This window comes from Xenopus tropicalis, chromosome 5 (genome assembly GCF_000004195.4).
Source record: "Xenopus tropicalis strain Nigerian chromosome 5, UCB_Xtro_10.0, whole genome shotgun sequence".
In the NCBI taxonomy this organism is placed as follows: Eukaryota; Metazoa; Chordata; class Amphibia; order Anura; family Pipidae; genus Xenopus; species Xenopus tropicalis.
In genome coordinates, this window is record NC_030681.2 from 56573228 (window position 1) to 56592195 (window position 18968).

General features: G+C 38.8%; 1 protein-coding gene across 3 annotated transcripts in view; it reads right to left on the bottom strand.

Annotated features, from left to right (window-relative positions):
- tarbp1 (TAR (HIV-1) RNA binding protein 1) overlaps positions 1-18968 on the bottom strand; it is an 83596-nt gene that overhangs the window by 33013 nt on the left and 31615 nt on the right. For all 3 annotated transcript variants that reach the window (XM_012963714.3, XM_002935829.5, XM_018094263.2), the window contains exons 12-17: positions 11388-11563; positions 7652-7746; positions 5128-5286; positions 3233-3420; positions 2039-2297; positions 1767-1955 (exon numbers count right to left, since the gene is read on the bottom strand). In XM_012963714.3, coding sequence (XP_012819168.2) covers positions 1767-1955; positions 2039-2297; positions 3233-3420; positions 5128-5286; positions 7652-7746; positions 11388-11563 — 1066 coding nt within the window. The remainder of the gene's footprint in view (positions 1-1766; positions 1956-2038; positions 2298-3232; positions 3421-5127; positions 5287-7651; positions 7747-11387; positions 11564-18968) is intronic.

The following is an 18968-nucleotide window of genomic DNA, read 5'->3' on the forward strand; positions in this document are numbered from 1 at the left end:
ACCTTCAGTAGTCTCAATAGTGCCCTTAAGTCTCCCCCCATATTTAACTTGTTCAGAAGATCTGAAGCCAAACAGGAAGAAAAAACGCTGAGCTGTGTAAAGAAAGTTCCCATAATACCACACTCCTGCACAGACATGCAGACCAAACTGAACATGCTCAGTTAGTAAGACTTTGGGGCACATTTACTAATCCATGAACGTCCGAAAAGCGGCCGAATGCGTTTTTTTCGTAATGATCGGTATATTGCGAATTGTCGTGAATTTTTCGAGCGCTCAATATGAAAAAATCACGACAATTCGCAAAAGTCATAATAGCTATGAAAAAGTCGCGACAATTCACGAACGTCATAATGGCTATGAAAAAGTCTCGACAATTCACAAAATTTGTAATGGCTATGAAAAAGTCACAACAATTCGCGCAAGTCGTAGCGGTTACGAAAAAGTCGTAACGGCGACGAAAAAAATCGAAAAAAATATGAAAAAGCCGCAAAATGTTCGTTTTCCAATCCGAATTTTTCTCATTCGGATTTGTGGATTAGTAAATCAGCCCCTATGAGTCAGCTTCCTGCTGATTGGCTCAGATCAACATTCCTATGGGGGGGGTGTGAGTTCTTAGCATTCTTGAGGGAGGGGGGAGCAGGAAAAAGCAGAGAACAGAAAGCTGTGGGTCTGTGGCACAGGAATTACAGACGCAACTAATCTTTTCTCAGAGAAGTCAGTGCAGCGTTTCTGTGAGTGCTTATGGCTGTATTTACATAGACCTTTCTGATAAAGCTTACTTAGTTTTTACCTTTCTTTCTCCTTTAACAATAAAATATTTTATAGACAGTCACAATTACCTAAATTGATAGAGACACTTACTGATGATGGGTAAGTTGTAAAAGCATACTTAAGTCTAGGACTGGACTGGGATTTATTACAAATACACAGAAGCCCAAACAACATCCCACCAGCCCAATAAATAATTACTGTCTATGGCATCTGAAAGAAGCCCTCTAGCATTTACCAGAATCCACATATTGCCAGTCTGGGCCTGCCTAAGACCCCCAGATGTGTCCCCTAAAAAGACAACCTAAGGCAGGTAAACAGTGAGTTTTGACAATACATAGCTGTCACATCGTCCTTATCTATACCCTGCAGTGTAGCAATTTTCATGCCATGACTACGGCTATATGCACAAGCATCTTACAGTAACTTATCACATCTCATGTTATCTAAAATGTAAATGTAAGGGTAGTCTATAAAAAACTGTGTGTTGCAAAGCTTTATGTAAAGTTATTTGTAATACAGCCATTGGTGTGTGTTATTAAAAAGCTTCCCAAGACTCTATATTTTTTCCATACAAAAAAAAGGATCTGTTTAAAACCTTATTAAAAAGCATTTTCCTCAGTACAGGTATGGGATCCCTTATCCGGAAACCCATTATCCAGAAAGCTCCGAATTACGGAAAGCCTGTCTCCCATAGACTCCATTATAATCAAATAATTCAGAATTTTAAAACTGATTATCTTTTTTCTCTGTATTAATAAAACTGTACCTTGTAACTGATCCCAACTAAGATATCAATAATCCGTATTGGATGCAAAACAATCCTATTGGGTTTAATTAATGTTTTATTGTTTTTTTAGTAGACTTAAGGTATGGAGATCCAAATTACGGAAAGACCCCTTATCCGGAATGCCCTTGGTCCCGAGCATTCTGGATAATGGGTCCTATACCTGTACAAATAAGGAAATGTTGCCTAAGCCACATAAAATATAACATACCTCTTTTATTCGGAAATACAATTGACCTTTAGTATAAGCAGCTCCAGAAAGTACTTCATTACTGAAGACAAATTCAACAAAGGCTTGCAAGGTGGGCCAAAACACTAGTTGAGTGTTGCATGAGGACAGAACAATTTTCCAGGCTGTATTGATACATTCCACCGCTAAAAGTTCAGAAGAATGAATAACCTAAACAGGAGGAAAATGTTAGTACATATACTGCATACATATTGCCATCTGATCTTCCCAGTGCAGTCCTTTGGTTAAATTACCTTAGGTACTAGAAGCTTCATGCAATGAAAAACTGGAAGGGCCTCAGTGGAGGGAACAACAGTGAGTACATCAAGAGCTGACTGTAAAGATGATGTTGGTGCAGAGAAAATCAATGGGGCAAATTCAGAATTTTTTATGTCTGATGTAGAAAAACTGTATTCATGTTTACGAAGAACAAAATGCAAGCAGACCCACTGATCACGTAAGTACCGTGCAACTATTTTACCCCACCCTTGAGAAGTGGTTTCTTCTAGTAACCTGTTAAAAAAAAAAACATGTTGAAATGAATCTAAGATGCTGAAGTTTGCCAAATGCTCTCTTGTGTTAACCTTAGACAATAAATCATTAATTTATTACAAGGAAAAGTACACTGTTCATGAAATATATATGTGAAAGATATATGTAGTCAAAGTATATGTGATACGATTGTTAATTTACTAGCATATAGGCAGCAATAAATGGCAACCAATCCCTCATTTAAACAAACAAACAAACAGTGACAGACAAATTAGGCTAACCCATTCACCCTTTGCTTTAAATAAGCAATAAACTGGAGTTAATATACTATGTCTTATTTAATTTGTTTTATTTTGATGTATACAGTACTTTTTATACTGCCAAATCATTAATAATATTGCCGAAATGAAAATGGATGAAAACTGCAATTCGTAACTTAGATATAGTTGATTAGTTGTTATAGTATCTGTGCTGTCATTTGTCTGAGATATCATTAGGCGCTGCTCAGTAGATTATAAATGAGGAATATATTGGAAAGCATGACAGGTTACATACAAGTTCTTAAATAACAACACTAAGGCTACATAAATGATGTTCTTCAAATAACTTACAGCACCTGAGAGACATGTACCTTGTACGGATATACTTCCTTTCCTTTAATTGAATTTTCGAATGTAAGTAATTACGTTATTGATGTTTGTAGTAGTATGCATTTGTTCCAAATAAAAATTTGAATAAAGCCCACAATAGATTGTTTAAAAAAAACAATTATCAACAATGACGGAATGCAATCATGGAATTTATGAGACTCAAAAGACATAGTAAATTCTTATTGGAAGAATAAAAAAATTAAACTAGGTACATGGTCTATACTAAAAAAGAAAACCTAATACATAAAAGTTACTAAAACTAAAATGATGGTTTATTGCCTTTATCATAAATCTTTGCACTCATACCTTCCATCACAAGCAATGGGTTTTGAAAGGCTGGAATTTAACTGCATAGATGACAAATATCTGCAAAGCACACTGACATAGTTGTACGAATCCTCTTGAAACTGGCAAGAATAAGAAGCGATGCCACACACTGAAGCCAGGCAGGCCATGCTGACTACTTTTTGGATTTGCTCTCCAAAATTTTCATCCTAATAAAACAAATGCTTTGTTGTGAATTATGACAAATACTGTATAGTGCAAATACTTTATGGATTCAATCAGTGCATTTATGGATTCAGTCAGGCGTGGCTGGATTCGGTGAAATTAGGTTATTTTTGCCTGGGTTTAATGTAGTAAACAACATGTAAAAGTACATGCCTGTCTCTAAATTATCTTATATGAATCATATTGAAGGTTTCAATACAAACATTTGTTTTTTTTTGTTTGTTTTTAAAAAGAGAAGAATAATATATTTCATGTAGTATAAATGCTAGCCTTTCAGGTTTTTTGATACAGGTATAGGATCTGTTATCCAGAATGCCCGGGACCAAGGGTATTCCGGATAAGGGGTCTTTCCGTAATTTGGATCTCCATACCTTAAGTCTACAAAAAAATCAATAAAACATTATTTAAACACAATAGGATTGTTTTGCATCCAATAAGGATTAATTATATCTTAGTTGGGATCAATTACAAGGTACTGTTTTATTAATACAGAAAAAAAGGTAATCAGTTTTAAAATTCTGAATTATTTGATTAAAATGGAGTCTAGAGGCTTTCCGTAATTCGGAGCTTTCTGGATAAGGGATCCTGTACTACATATATCACTATGGGATTCACTTATCCAGAAACCTGTTATCCAGGAAGTTCTGAATTATTGAAGACCATGTCTTATAGACTCCATTAAAAGCAAATAATTCTATAATAATGATTTCATTTTTAAAACAATACCTTTTTACTTGATCCTAACTAAGTTGCATGAATCCACAATGGTGACAAAACAATCTTAATAAAAAGCATGTCAACCAAAAGAAAACCCATTTGCCTAATAAAACAAAACATAATTGTGAGCAACTTTGCAATACACACTCATAACCAAATTTGTTTTTTAATTCATACATATATATATATAATTCCTATCAGTGTTTGACTGTTCTTTTCTATTCTCTGCCCTGGTTGCTATGACTTTTGAAACAATGTAACACAGGCCAGCAGATGTCTTTGCTGGAGAAGACTTTAAAAATCATATGCTGTTTTCAACAGAAATTACATTTAGTTTTTTAAGCACTACATTTTTAATTAATTCATAATGGAAAGTTGTTTAGAATTATATTAGAATTTTTTTTTATTAGGCAAAATTCTTTTGGGGGGGTTGAAATGTTCTTTAATGCTTAAATGTTTTTAAACTTATGGGAAATAAATGTATGGTGATATAAATTACAAAGAGATCCCTGATCTGGAAAACCTGAAGTCCCAAGTAGTGATGTGTGGGTTGACTGAAACTCAGTCCGCACCCGAGCCTAACCTGCCCGGTTCCCAGCCCATCCCGTCCCCTCTATTCATAGACCTGTGCCCGACCTGCCCATCTATGACATCACAAAAGGGGCACCCACCTATAATAAGAGAGCCAGCAGTGTAAAGTTGCAAGCGGAGAGAGGAGGTGGAAGAGCTCAACCCCAACGCGCCTGCGACCCGCAAATTTTGTGCCAGCCCACACATCACTAGTCCCAAGCATTTTGAATAATAATACATCCTCTTACTACCATTTTCTTTCTGTACATAATACCTATGCATAATTTTACCATACTGTAACCATTTTATTACATATAATTTAACTTCATTTCAAATCAAAATAACTTTATTTCAAAGTGAAATACTTTAATGCTTTATCTGCAGAGAGAGACTGTGAAATATACCTTCTTGCTCAATTGCTGCAAGGTTTCAGCTGAAGCAGTTGTTAAATAATATATAAACTTCCATATTGAAAAACTTTTTTTCCAGCCAAATTTTAAAGATAAGTTTACAAACTCGGAAAGTACAGCAAGATACAAATCACAGCGATCTAGATCTGCAATCTGAAAAACAAGGAAAAGACATACATATCACCAATAATCAAGAATATTTAAGCCTATTTACTAAAGGGGAAATTAATCAATCCACGAACGCTCCGAATGCGTTTTTTTCGTAATGATCGGTATTTTTGCGACTGAGTACGAAACTTTCGGATTCATTTAAGCTTCGGTATCGTGACTTTCCTTGGGCCAGGTTGGAGCTGCAGGGTGCCATTTATTCCTATGGGAGGCTTCCAAAATCATGCAAAGTCGGAAAGGTTTTCCCGCCGTTTCCGATCTTTCAATACAAAAAAGCCGCAACGGCGACAAAATAGTTGCGCAAAATACAATAAAGTCACGACGGCGACGAAAAAGTCGCGATCTTCAGAAATTTTCATTTCAAATCCGAATTTTTCCAATTTGGGATTCGAATTCATGTTTTGGAAAATCTGCCCCTAAGACTATAAAGTAGAACATTAGAAAGGACATGCAATCAAAAATCGCCAAACTGTCAGGAGTTAATTTCTTAGTATTAGAGATGGTAATAATAAATAAGTAAAAGTTTCCTTTGGTCAAATCTTAGTTCATAATTAAAGACTTCACAAAGAGAAGCTAAATGGAACTTCAAAATGTTTTAAATAGAACTAAATAATCAAAGGCTAAATAAAGACAAATACTGGACTATAAGAGGAGAAGTTTTAGATATGTGGCACATTAAAAAGGTAAGTGTGATAAATTACTCACTATGCACAGCAAAGATACATGTATGAGAGCATAAAATAAAGTAGCACAGAAGACCCAAAACAACCAAATTATTCTTGGTTGACAAAAACCTTCCAAAGACATGCCCCACCCTCTTTCTGCCTACACTGACCCCCCTTTTATCCATGAGCCCTGAATAGGACCTATGGAAATCCACTTCTGCTCAGAATATCGGTGTCTGCATCATACAAAAAATGAATTCGAATGTTTATTAACCATTTAACTTTTCTGCCAAAAAATAAGTAAAAGGAGGGCAGGAATGTCTGGCCTTACATAGCCAGATTTGGTCCAGTAGAAGTGCATGTGTGACAGCATTTTACAAATATTAGTTTTAAACTATTACAGTCAATAACACACAAGATTTTAAGCCTCCTTTTTGTGTTAAGGTGAATTGAGTTAAACTAATTTTTGTGTGATCATTTTTATTTTAATAAAACATTAAAAAATGGCTACACAGACCATAGCCTTAAGGGTAACTATCTCCTAAAAATTTCTTCCCCCACTAGAGGTGTGCACTCTGAATGGGGGAAATAGAATTCCACTTATTGACTGCTTGAGGGGCACGGGGTCATGTTGGGCCACATGAATGCAACTCATTGGCTATTCACAGGCTGGGCATACATAATAAAGTCTGCTTGTTTGAGGTTGTAAGGAGGTGAAAATTTATTTCAATGTTTATAGTAAAGCATTACTTGGGCTGTCCACTAGATGGCACCAGCCTTTAAAGTTGGCCTGTAGGGGGAAAGTCACTTTCAGGAGCTTATAAAAGCGAGTACATTAGCCAAGCACTTCCCATTTTGGCCTGATAACATCTACACAGAGGCAGACTTTTGTAGCCAGACCAGATGAGAAAGAAAGAAGGAGATTTACTCACTTTAGAAGTGAGAAATAGGTAGATAGCAAGAACAGAATGAGTCCAAATGAGCGAGTATTTTTGGGGTAGAGCCCCCTGGTGTGCCAGGAAGGGTGTTAAGAGTGTTGTTCAGGTGTAGGTTAGAACCTATGTTGTTGCAGAACTTGAGTGAAGCTTGGGCACTGCAAGGTGTACAGGGGTCATCGAGGTTTGAACATGAAACGCTGTTAGAAGTGAGAGATGTGAGAGAGAGATAATGTGAAAATCTTCTATGCAGAGTATTTTTGCAACTGTTACATTGCTGGTCAACTGGCACCGGTCTTGCCCCTGTGCCTGCCTGTGAGAAGCCTGCAATAGAGTCTGCTATGGTTGAACGCATTGATTGCATCATAGTAAAGGCCTGTGATATCACAGGATGCTGGAGAGGCTGTCTGAAATCTAAATTCATTTCATTAAGCTTTTACTCTAGAATACAACTATAGATCCTAAAGCAGGTTAGTTTAATACCTATCATATCTCCCTAAAAGGAGAACTCTTATGGCCAATGGTATTAGGTGTACCTCCTGATGGTTATTTAAGCACTGACCTAAATGAAATTGGATCTTGTCTTCATTAATCCATTCAACTAAATATTTAAATTCATGCCAAGAATGCAGCTAGTAATATTTTCAGTTATCTGTCTAAAAGCATCAGGGATTATGTGAGAGGAAAGAATTAATGAAGATACAAAACGATACAGTCACACAAGATAGTGTTCAAAAACTCTTTTCTTACCGTTTTCAGCTCACCACTTAACCTTCTTACAATGAACTCAAAAATGTTTGTTGCAGTAGTTGTAATTACATTCCAGATAACAGTCAATAGCCCATCTGCAATGCAAAATGTTCATTTAGCACATTAAATGCAAATATTGTTTACAAAAGAAAATATTACAAGCATAGCTATACATATGATCAGCAAATTGTTATGTGTAGGTCATAAAATCTGTTGTATTCTTCACACAACCTCTTCATGTAAAGCAGCAGCTTAAAGGACATGTAAACCCCACACAAAAAAATTTTTTTTGTAACTCACATTGTTTATTGAGTAATTGAACAAAGTTGCACAGAGTTGCATCGTATAACAGAAAAAAAAGAAGGTTATTACATAAGTAACATACAAAAGATGAAAAGCATATCTATATACATATATACTTGCGGAAGGTTTTAGTTTTACATACTGCATCTAAATCTGGGCGGTATGGTATTTGTAGCAGCTTTGTTTTTGGGGGGTTAGAGGGCTTTTATAGATTAATTGTTACTTGGTCGTTATGCCAGGGATCCCAAACTAAGGCCAATTTTTTTTTGCGGTCAAGAGTGGTAGCTGTCATTTTCTCCATTGTTGCTCTGAAGTTAACTTGTTGAATTAAATGTTGTATGTTTGGGGTGGAAGGTTGTTTCCACAATTTTACAATGAGAGTGCTGTGTTAAAGATGTGGAATAGAAGCTTTTTATAAGTGGGTGGTGTCCCCGGCAGATATAGTTGCAGTAATGCTATTTGAGGTTGTAGAGGTAGATTCCATCCCAGTTTTTGTTTAATTAGGTTGAAGACCTCTGTCCAGAAAGGTTTTACTGAGGGGCATTGCCAGCACATATGTAAGAGTGTTTCTTGTTGTCCGCATTGTCTCAAACATAGCTTTGAGTATTGTGGGTTGATTTGACTTATCCTTTTTGGCGTTAGATACCATCTGTGTGCGATTTTAGTGTGGGTTTCTATGTGGTTGGTACAGTTCGTTGTTCCTTTATATGCGGTTAGTATTTCTTGCCATTGTTCTGGAGTGATTTGTAGTTCGTTTTCCCATTTTTGCATGTATGGGAATTTGTATCTGGTGTTTGTAGTTGTTGCCTATAGCACTGACAGAATTGCTTTTCCATTCCATGCTTTGTTGCATAGGTATTCCATCATGGTTTTTGTTTTGCAAGTTTTATAATCCTGAGAGTTGCCTTGAGGAAGTGAAGTAGCTGTAGGTGGGTGTATCTTTGAATCTGTGGTATGTTGTATTTTTCCTCAAATTTTTGCAGCGAGGTTATTAAGTAAAAGTGGCGTATTGTGGTTATTCCGCTTATAATCCATTCTTGGAGGTTTATATTTGGTATTACGTACTTCAGAGCTGTGAGTGGCATTATTGTCAACAGGAATGTGCTGAAGTTATGTTTATTTACCAGTTCGTCCCATATTTCTATTGATAGTTTTGTTGTAGGTAGCAGGTTTATTGTTGTAGGTCTGGATCTTTTAGGAAGCCAGAAGAGTTGGATTAAGTTTCCATTTGGGGCTAGACTTGTTTCATAGTCCACCCCTTTTTGTTTCCTGCAGGAGAGTGCAGTCTTACTACAGTTTCTAAGATTGAAGCCAGATAGTATGCATTGACGTTTGGGATACCTAGGCCCCCAAGCTTTCTGGAAAATTGTGAACAGGCAAAAGCTATTCTCGGAGGTTTGTTTTGCCATATGTATTCATTGATGCGTAATGCTGCTAGGTATTGTGAGGGTAGTGCTACATGGAGGGTTCTAAACAGGTATAAGGCCTTAGGGAGAATGTTCATTTTGATTGATACAATTCTACCCAGCCAGGGTGTAGGTACCTTTTTCCATCTGGCACATTCTGTCCCTATCATTTTCAGCAATAGTTGATAGTTTAGTCTATGGCCCCGGGATCTTTAGGAAGTTTTATACCTAGATAAGTAATATAAGATTCTTTCCATTCAAACTTAAAATTATCCTTAAGTTGATGTAGGGTATGCCTGGGGATGTTTATGGGGAGCGCTTGTGTTTTAGTATCATTAATTTTGTACCATGAAATTTTTTTAAATTCCTCTAGGCTTTTAAGGAGGTTAGGGAGGGTTATTGTTGGATTGGTGAGTGCTAATATTATGTCATCTGCAAATAGTCCTATCTTGTGCTGTCCTGACAGGGTGTTTAAGCCTGTAATGTGGCAGGGTTATTTCTGATCGTTTGAGCTAGGGGTTCCACTATCATTGCAAAAATTAGGGGTGAGAGCGGGCATCCCTGCCTGGTGCTGTTTGTGAGCAAGAAGGCGTCTGATAGGGTCCCTGAAGTTTGGACTTTGGCTGTTGGTTGGGAGTATAGAGGTGTTATTGCTTTGAGAAATCTGTTGCCAATTTGAAAATGTTTCAGTGTTTCTTGCATATAAGTCCAGTTTACCCTATCAAACGTCTTCTCTGCATCCAACGATAGTAGGAGTGCTGGAGTTTTGTTTTTTTTAAGGTATGGAGTATATTGTGAAATCTACAAGTATTATCTGACCCTTGCCTTTGTAGTACAAAGTCTACCTGGTCTGTGTTTAATAGAGATGGGAGTACTTTATTTAATCTATCAGCCAATAGTTTTGAGTAGATTTTTAAATCTGTGTTTAGGAGTGTTATCGGCCGGTAGTTTGTGCATTTGTCTGTTGATTTTCCCGGTTTGGGGATGGTGACTATGTGGGCCTGTAGGTATTCTGGGTTAACTACACCGGTATCCATGATGTTTTGAAAGAGTGTAAGTAGGTGTGGATGTAGCGGTTGTGAGAATTTTTTATAATAATTGTTGGTGACTCCATCTGGGCCTGGGGCTTTCCCTGTTTTTAGATTTTTGATGACTGACTATTTCTTCTTCCGTTATTGGTTGTTGTAGCAGTTCTAGTTGTGTTTGGAAGGGATGGGGGAGTTGTAGTTTATTTAAATAATCTTTGATGTGAGCTACTGTTGGCTTAGGGGTTTCATTGTTTGAGGCTAGGTTGTATAGCGTGGAGTAGTAGTTGGCAAATTTGTTGACTATTGGTTTGGGGTCTGTGATTTTCCCTTGGGGTGTCAATATATACTTTACTCGTTTGTGCTTGTTTTTCTTTAAGCTGGGCAGCCCACACAGTGAACAGCCTCTTTGAAATCTTTCAATACCTGACACTCTGAGGTGAATAGTAAGGCTGCAGTGTCCCCTTAATCACTTAGATTTCCTTCTCCTCCTGTAACCCAATCACCCCCCTCCCTCAGGATTTTGCTTTGACTTCTGGATTGTGGGCATGCTTTACATGTCCTTTAATGTACACTTGAGGGGAGATCTATCAATGTTTGAGTTTGTTTTTTTTTCTCACAATTTTGTTTTGCATTAAAACCCAAATTCGAATAATGTTTCAAAAACTCAAATGCCTGGTATTTATTAAGTGCAAAAAATCCAAAACCTCAAATGTAAACATTGGCCATCTAAAAGCTTGCTAGTTTCTATAGAAGTCAATGGGACTTATCCTAGGCAAAGTCATGCCATATTTGCAAACTCAAAATTTTTGAATTTTTCAAGTTTTTGTTCTATATAAGTCCTGCGTGGAGCGGCCCGTTTTTTCCCCAAGTATCTATACATAGAACTGAGGACTGCACCCAGGCAACGGATTCTTCAGTAATCGTGAGTGGTTACCTTATGGGACTTGTATAATATATATGCCTTTGTTATACAATACTTACAGAAATTAAATCACTGACCTGTTTTAGTTTGAGCTGATTTTGATGAACACGTCTGCAGAAGTTTTAAGAGCAACTGTAAGATCTTGTCTGTCTTTAGAATTGGCATATATGCATTTGTACTGAGTTTGGACAGACATGTCAGAAGAGGAGTCAACATAAAATTCAAGTCAGCTGTTTCTGATAAAGCAATGTCTCTGTTTAAAAAAAAATAAGAAAATTATACAATAATGCATACGTACATAATTTAGTCCGTATTGTATTGTAGAACACCAATATGGTTATTCATGCCAAATATATAGTTTGATAAAAACAAGAATTAAAAATCAGTAATAAACTAAAGTAAACTGTAAGTGAATGAAAGTTGGCATTTACACATTACAAAGTGGTACAGTATAAATACAGTAAGTATCAAGCAAGATCTGTTGGAGATAACACTGTGTTGAAAACTTTTGAAACCTTTTATTGGTCAAGAGGCAATGAAACATTAACACTATTTTCAAGAGGTATTAGGCCTTCAGCTCTCATCATTGTCTAAATAAAGTCACTTGCATCCCACACCCCTAGGAATCCATAACCCCATCCATAACCCCATCTGTTTATAACAGATTTTTCTTCTCTTTTAGCAAGGCACATGGTAAAACATGTGTGTGCATCCTGAATGACACGCTAGGCTTTTCAAGGGAAGCCCATGTTTAGACCCAGTGATTAGGTATGCTGAACTAAATACTGAGGGGAGCTAATCTAAAGCTTGCTCCCCTTTGTAAATGACCCTAGGTTTCATACACCAACTCCTACAGTCCTCCATGTTTTCTGGCTCCCAAAAAACAATTTGCATTTATATGTAGGTAGGGTATCAGAGAAACCCTTCTCCCTGTTTTGCCTATGACATTATTCAGCCCAGTTACAGGCAGGAGAGTAATTTGATTGGCTGGGAGCCCCAAAGCACATCTAGGAAAATAAGAGGATCCAGACAGAGCCAGGGTCTGGAGACAAATCCACGGGTGGTCCAGCAGAGGTTATAAAGGGTCCCCTGCTGCATTATACAGTCATATGAAAAAGTTTGGCAACCCCTCTCAGCCTGCATAATAATTTACTCCACTTTCAACAAAAAAAGATAACAGTGGTATGTCTTTAGCTTACCAGGAACATCTGAGTACTGGGGTGTAAAGCAGTATTTTGTTATTTTGCATTTTGTATATTTGAATGCATATGTAACTGCTCAATATGGACTGGCAGGTGTGTCCAGTCATGAGAAAAGGTATTTAAAGGACAATGAAAGGTTATTATAAAATTAAAAGTAAGTCTAAAGGCATTCTTTTTAAGTACTTACTGCATATCTAAATTCCCAGATCCCTGCTTGCTTCTCTGAGATATGGTGCTGGCAGCCTACAGCAGTGTGAAGACTACAGTGACATCACTGAAATGTCTCTTCCCTTCCTGTAGGCTGCCAGCGGCAGCCTTTCTATTCTCTGAGCATGTGTGTAACTTGATCCTGTCTGCTGTTCTGAGCTACACATGCCCACCAGCCAATCAGAAGTGGATTTGGCAGAGGGGAGGGGGGGAGAAAATGAAACACATGTGCAGTATGAAGCAAGGAGGGAAAGGAAGGGAGAAAACCTTTTTTAGAGATTGCTGCCTGTTCTAGAAAATGTGAAGTAAGTGTGACTGAGTAAATATTTGATTAGGTGAGCCAAAAGTGTGGCGTTTTTACTAAACAATAGGAGGACTATTGGGCAGTATGCTTTTTAAATTTTGACTTGCATTCTCCTTTAAGGTGCAAGTTGTGCTTCTGTTTGACTCAAAAGCAACTCTCAAAAGATCTGAAAACAAAGATTGTTCAGTGTCATGGTTTAGGGGAAGGCTACAAAAAGGTTTAATTCCCCTTTACATTTTAAACTGTCAGTTTCAGCTAAGGAATGAAATCAGGAAATAGAAGGCCACAAGCACAGTTGCTGTAAAATCCAGGCTTGGCAGGCCAAGAAAAGTTACAGACAAGCCAAAGATCACCTCCAAAGACCTGCAAGAACATCTGTTTATCGTCCTACAATTCAGCGCAATTTGCACAAAAAACGTCGCCGGTTGTATGCAAAAGTTCATTTAGACAAGTCACAGTCATTTTGGAACAAAGTGCTTTGGACTGATAAGACTACAATTGAGTTATTTGGTAATAACAAAAAGCGCTTTGCATGGCAGAAGAAAAACACCTGCTACCTACTGTCAAATTTGGTGGAGGTTCCATCATGCTGTGGGGCTGTGTGGCTAGTTCAGGGACTGGGGCCCTTGTTAAAGTTGAGGGTCGGATGAATTCAACCCAATATCAAGAAATTCAAGATAATGTTCAAGCATCAGTCACAAAGTTGAAGCTATGCAGGGGTTGGATAATTCAACAAGACAATGACCCTAAACACAGTTCGAAATCTACAAAGGCATTTATGCAGAGGGAGAAATACAATATTCTGGAATGGCCATCACAGTCCCCCGACTTGAATATTATCGAAAATCTATGGGATGATTTGGAACAGGCTGTCCATGCTCGGCAGCCATCAAATTTAACTGAACTGGAGAGATTTTGTATAGACAAATGGTCAAGAATACCGCCAACCAGAATCCAGATACTCATCAAAAGCTATAGGAGGCAGCTAGAGGCTGTTACATTTGCAAAAGGAGTATTGATGTAATATCTCTGTTGGGGTGCCCAATTTTTGCACCGGTCTAATTTTGTTATGATGCATATTACATATTTTCTGTTAATGCAATAAACTTTATGTCACCGCTGAAATACTACGGTTTCCATAAGGCATGTTATATATTAAAAGGAAGTTGCTACTTTGAATGCTCAGCCAATGATAAACAAAACTCAAAAGAATTAAGAGGGGTTCCCAAACTTTTTCATATGACTGTATATGCTCTGAGACATATTTAAGGTCACAAAAACTTCCCAAGTGTTGTAATTTACTACAAATTATTCCTTTGGTTCAGAGATCCCATGTAATGATCCCGTTAATGGTTGTTTGGTCTAAAATGTGGTCTAAAACACTTTCCTATGGCAAGCGTGAGCGGGTTTTCATACAGCAACAGTAAATGATACAATACAGTGAGGAACATAAGTATTTGAACACCCTGTGATTTTGCAAGTTCTCCCACTTAGAAATCATGGAGGGGTCTGAAATTCACATTGTAGGTGGGTGCACATAAAAAAAAAAAAAATCAGGAAATCACACTGTATGATTTTTAAAGAATGTATTTGTATTGCACTGCTGCACATAAGGCTGATGCCACACGCGGCGTAGGGCTGATTTTTTCGGCAAGCGGAAAAACGCTTGCCGAAAAATCAGCCCTACGCCTGCTACTTGTGCCTGCACCCGAATGAATGGGATACGCTCGGGTGCAGGCACATGTAGCCGATATACGCATGAAAACGTGAGAGAATGCAAAGTCTCGCGTTTTCATGCGTATATCGGCTACATGTGCCTGCCCCCGAGCGTATCCCATTCATTCGGGTGCAGGCACAAGTAGCAGGCGTAGGGCTGAATTTTCGGCAAGCATTTTTCCGCTTGCCGAAAAAATAAGCCCTACGCCGCATGTGGCATCAGCCTAAGTATTTAAACACCTGGCAATCAGCAAGAATTCTGGCTCTCAAAGACTTGTTACTCTGCATTAATCTAAATTAGTAGCACCTGTTTGAGCTCTTTAAAGACACCTGTCCACCCCACAGTCAGTCAGACTCCAACTACTACCATAGGGCAAGACCAAAGAGCCGTAAAAAGACACCAGAGACAAAATTGTGGACCTCCACAAGGCTGAAGAGGGCTACGGGGCAATTTCCAAGCAGCTTGGTGAAAATAGATCAACTGCTGGAGAAAATGGAAGAGACTAAAGACGACTGTCAGTCTCCCTAGAACTAGGACTCCATGCAAGATCTCACCTCGTGGGGTTTCACTGATGATAAGAAAGGTGAGGAATCAGCCCAGAATTACAAGGGAGGAGCTGGTCTATGACATGAAGAGAGCTGGGACAACAGTTTCAAAGGTCACTGTCGGTAGAATACTACGCTGTCATGGTTTCAAATCATGCATTTCACAGAAGGTTCCCACATGTCCAGGCCCGACTGAAGTTTGCCAATGGCCATCTGGATGATCCAGAGGAGGCATGGGAGAAAGTCATGTGGTCAGATCAGACTAAAGTAGAACTTTCTGGTCCTAAATTTTTTTTTTTTAAATGCTGTCCCTCACAGTGGGAATGCACCTACAATGTGAATTTCAGACTCCTCCATGATTTCTAAGTGGGAGAACTTGCAAAATCGCAGGGTATTCAAATACTTATGTTCCTCACTGTATATTTTTTTTTTTATAGATTAACTTTTTTATTGTTTTAACAACATACATAAGGACAATACAACAATAAAAACAAAAGGAAGAAAAAAGAAAAAAGAAAAAGAGAAAAAAAAAACAAAAAAAAAACAAAAAAAAAAATAGGGAAGGGAGATTATGTATAATTGATTACAGTATTGCAGTAGCATATTAAACATGTTACAGTTCTGTTATAGCAAAAGTAGTATAATAAATTGGTTCGGTTGGCATGACAAAGATCTCAATTGTACAGCGTCGGTCCATTCAATTATATCATACTGGGTCTTGCATGTAGTGTGGATGTTTTGGGTAAGTGACTGTTGCATGAAAGGTCTAATTAGGAATTTAGGGTTATCTGTATGTGCAGATTGGGTTGCTGCGTTTTATGTCAAGGAGCCTTGTCCACCTAGGCCTGCCTCCCACCATGGGCTCCAAATTTTCTCAAATTTCTTTTTGGAACCTCTGGCTATCAAAGTTAGTTTAATGAGTGGCAAGACTTGATTTACCAGGGTAATCCAGTTTTGAACTGTAGGAGGTTCAGGTCCCATCCAAGCCATTGCAATAATTTTCCTCGCGTAGTATAGGAGTGTTCTATATCTGGTTCTAGCGTGGTTGGTAGTTATTAGTTCATCCAGTATTCCCAGTATACACACCTGGGGTGTCAGAATTTTGGGGAATTCTAGCTTGTCTGCTAGCACACATATAACTTCAGACCAGAATTTGGCTACTTGCGGGCATGACCAGGCCATGTGTAAGAAATTTGCCTCCTCCATTCCACATCTATGGCATCGTGCATTGGGGTTGCGTCCCATGGACCTCAATCGTATGGGCGTGAGATAGAATTGGTGCAGCCATTTAAATTGGACAAGTTTATCTCTTACTGAAAATAAGTAGTAATACCCTCTATCTGTTGCTTCCTCCCAGTCTTCCTCTGTAAGATCTGGGACGTTGGACAACCATTTTTGGTGTGCTGTTTTGAATGGGGAGGGAGTTGTTTGTAGTAGAGTTTTATACAGTGTCGATGTAGGTTTGGTTAAAGTGGGGGACCATAGTGCAGTTTCAAACTGTGGTTGGGAGGTTTGTATGTCAATTCCACCAAACTGTGCTTGGAATACCTGCCTAAATTGAAAGTATCGGAATTGGGAGAGAGTGGGTTCTGCAAGTTTCTCTTTAAAGAACTCATATGTTCCCAGTGCAGAGCCGTCAAGTGTGTCCTGCAGACGCCTGATCTGTTTGCATGGCCAGTACAAAAAATCAGGGAACTTATAAAAGTGGGGGAGCCTAGAGTTTGCCCATAAGGGTATATTGGGTGTTAGGGTTGGGGAGTGTTGTGGATACATCTTGAGTGCTAGGTTCCAGGCGGTCCTCGGAGTTGTCATTACCGCTGGAAGGTTTTTGTAGTCTGTAGTTGCTCTATATGGGAGATGCCTGAGGCCCTCCACTGACCCTACTGTTACTGCTTGCAGAGTCATATTTGGGTTGTATGGATCGGGATCAAACCACCATTTGGTATAGTGCAACTGACTAGCTAGGTAGTAAAGGTATAGGTCTGGTAATCCCAGTCCCCCTTCTTTGGTGGGGGGGGTTAGTTTCTTCCAAGCAATTCTAGGGGTTTTGCCTCCCCATATAAAGTGTATTAGGGTCTGGTTAACGGCTTTGAAAAAGCTTTTTGGAATGTGAATAGGAGAGTTGTGGAATGTATATAAAAAACGTGGCAGGTAAACCATCTTAAAAATGTTGACTTTTCCCCAAAGTGTTAGGGGAAGTTTGGACCACATGGGTAGGATGTTATTTAGGGAGGATATGATTGGGTCGAGGTTTCTTGTCATATAGGTGTTTAGGTCTGGGTGGATTTGGATTCCCAAGTACTTAAATGAGTCTACTGTCATTAAGGGGATGTCTTGTGGTAGAGGAGGGAGGGGGGTCGGGTCTACACGCATCAAGGCAGATTTATCCCAATTAACTTGTAATCCAGAGAGTTTCCCAAAATGTGTTATGATATTGGCTAATGTAGTTAATGAGGGGCCTGCGTCTGCCAAGTAGACCAGAAGGTCATCTGCATATAAGGAGACTCTTTCCTCAATTGGTCCCAAGCGCCAACCTTCCAGTTCTGTGGTTTGCCTAATTAGGATGGCCAGGGGTTCAATAGCCAGGGCGAACAATAGGGGTGAAAGTGGGCATCCCTGTCTAGTGCCTCGTGTGAGTGGAAAGGGGTTTGATGTTATTCCATTTGCTTTAACCTTAGCTGTAGGTTTCAGATATAGCATGCGAATCCATTTTATAAAATTGGGCCCAAAGCCAAATTTGGAAAGCACCGCCCACAGGTAGGTCCACTCTACCGAGTCAAACGCCTTGGCAGAGTCTAGTGAGAGTACTACCCGTGAGCCTGCATTGTCATGTATCGTTTGTAGATTAAAGAACAATCTCCTTAGGTTAATGTCTGTTGTCTTGCCAGTCATGAACCCAGTTTGGTCAGGGTGAATGAGGTCTGGCATGACCTGTGCTAGTCTACTTGCGAGAATCTTAGCTAGTATCTTAGCGTCTGTATTAAGTAAGGAGATTGGTCTATAGGAATTACAGGTGTGTGGGTCTTTTTGTGGTTTCAGTATCAGTACAATAATGGCTTCCATAAAGGAAGGTGGGAGAGAGAAGTTCTGAGTCGCTGTTGTGAGTGTGTTTAGTAAGTGGGGGGTTATTTCATCCGTAAGACTCTTATATAGGTCTGCTGGTAGGCCATCGGGCCCGGGAGTCTTGCCGGGGGCTAGGCCATTAATAGCCTGCTGGAGTTCTTGTTTGGTAATGGGAGAGTCTAGAGTACTTCTTTGGGTTGCTGTTAATGCGGGTATGGGAATGTTGCTAATGTGTTGCTGTAGTTCTGCCTCATTGTAGGTGGCTCTAGTAGTATACAATGTTTTAAAGTATGTCGCAAAGACTTCTACTATTTCTTGAGTTGTAGAGTGGTGGGTGCCATCTGGGTCTATTATCAAAGGAATTGCGGTTGAGGGAGCTTGTAATTTGGCTAGATAGGCTAGTGTCCTGCCACTCCTGTCCCCGGTTTCAAATATGTGTTGGTGTGTATATAGTTGAGCTTTACGTGTGAGGAGAGTTTGTGCCCTAGCGAGAGTGTGTTGGGAGTTTACCAATTTGCTGTAATTGGTTGGATTTGGATTGGCTGCGTATGCTGACTCTGCCTCTTCCTGGTCTTTTTCAGCTTCTACCACTTGAGCTTTGGATTCTATTCTGGCTTTCT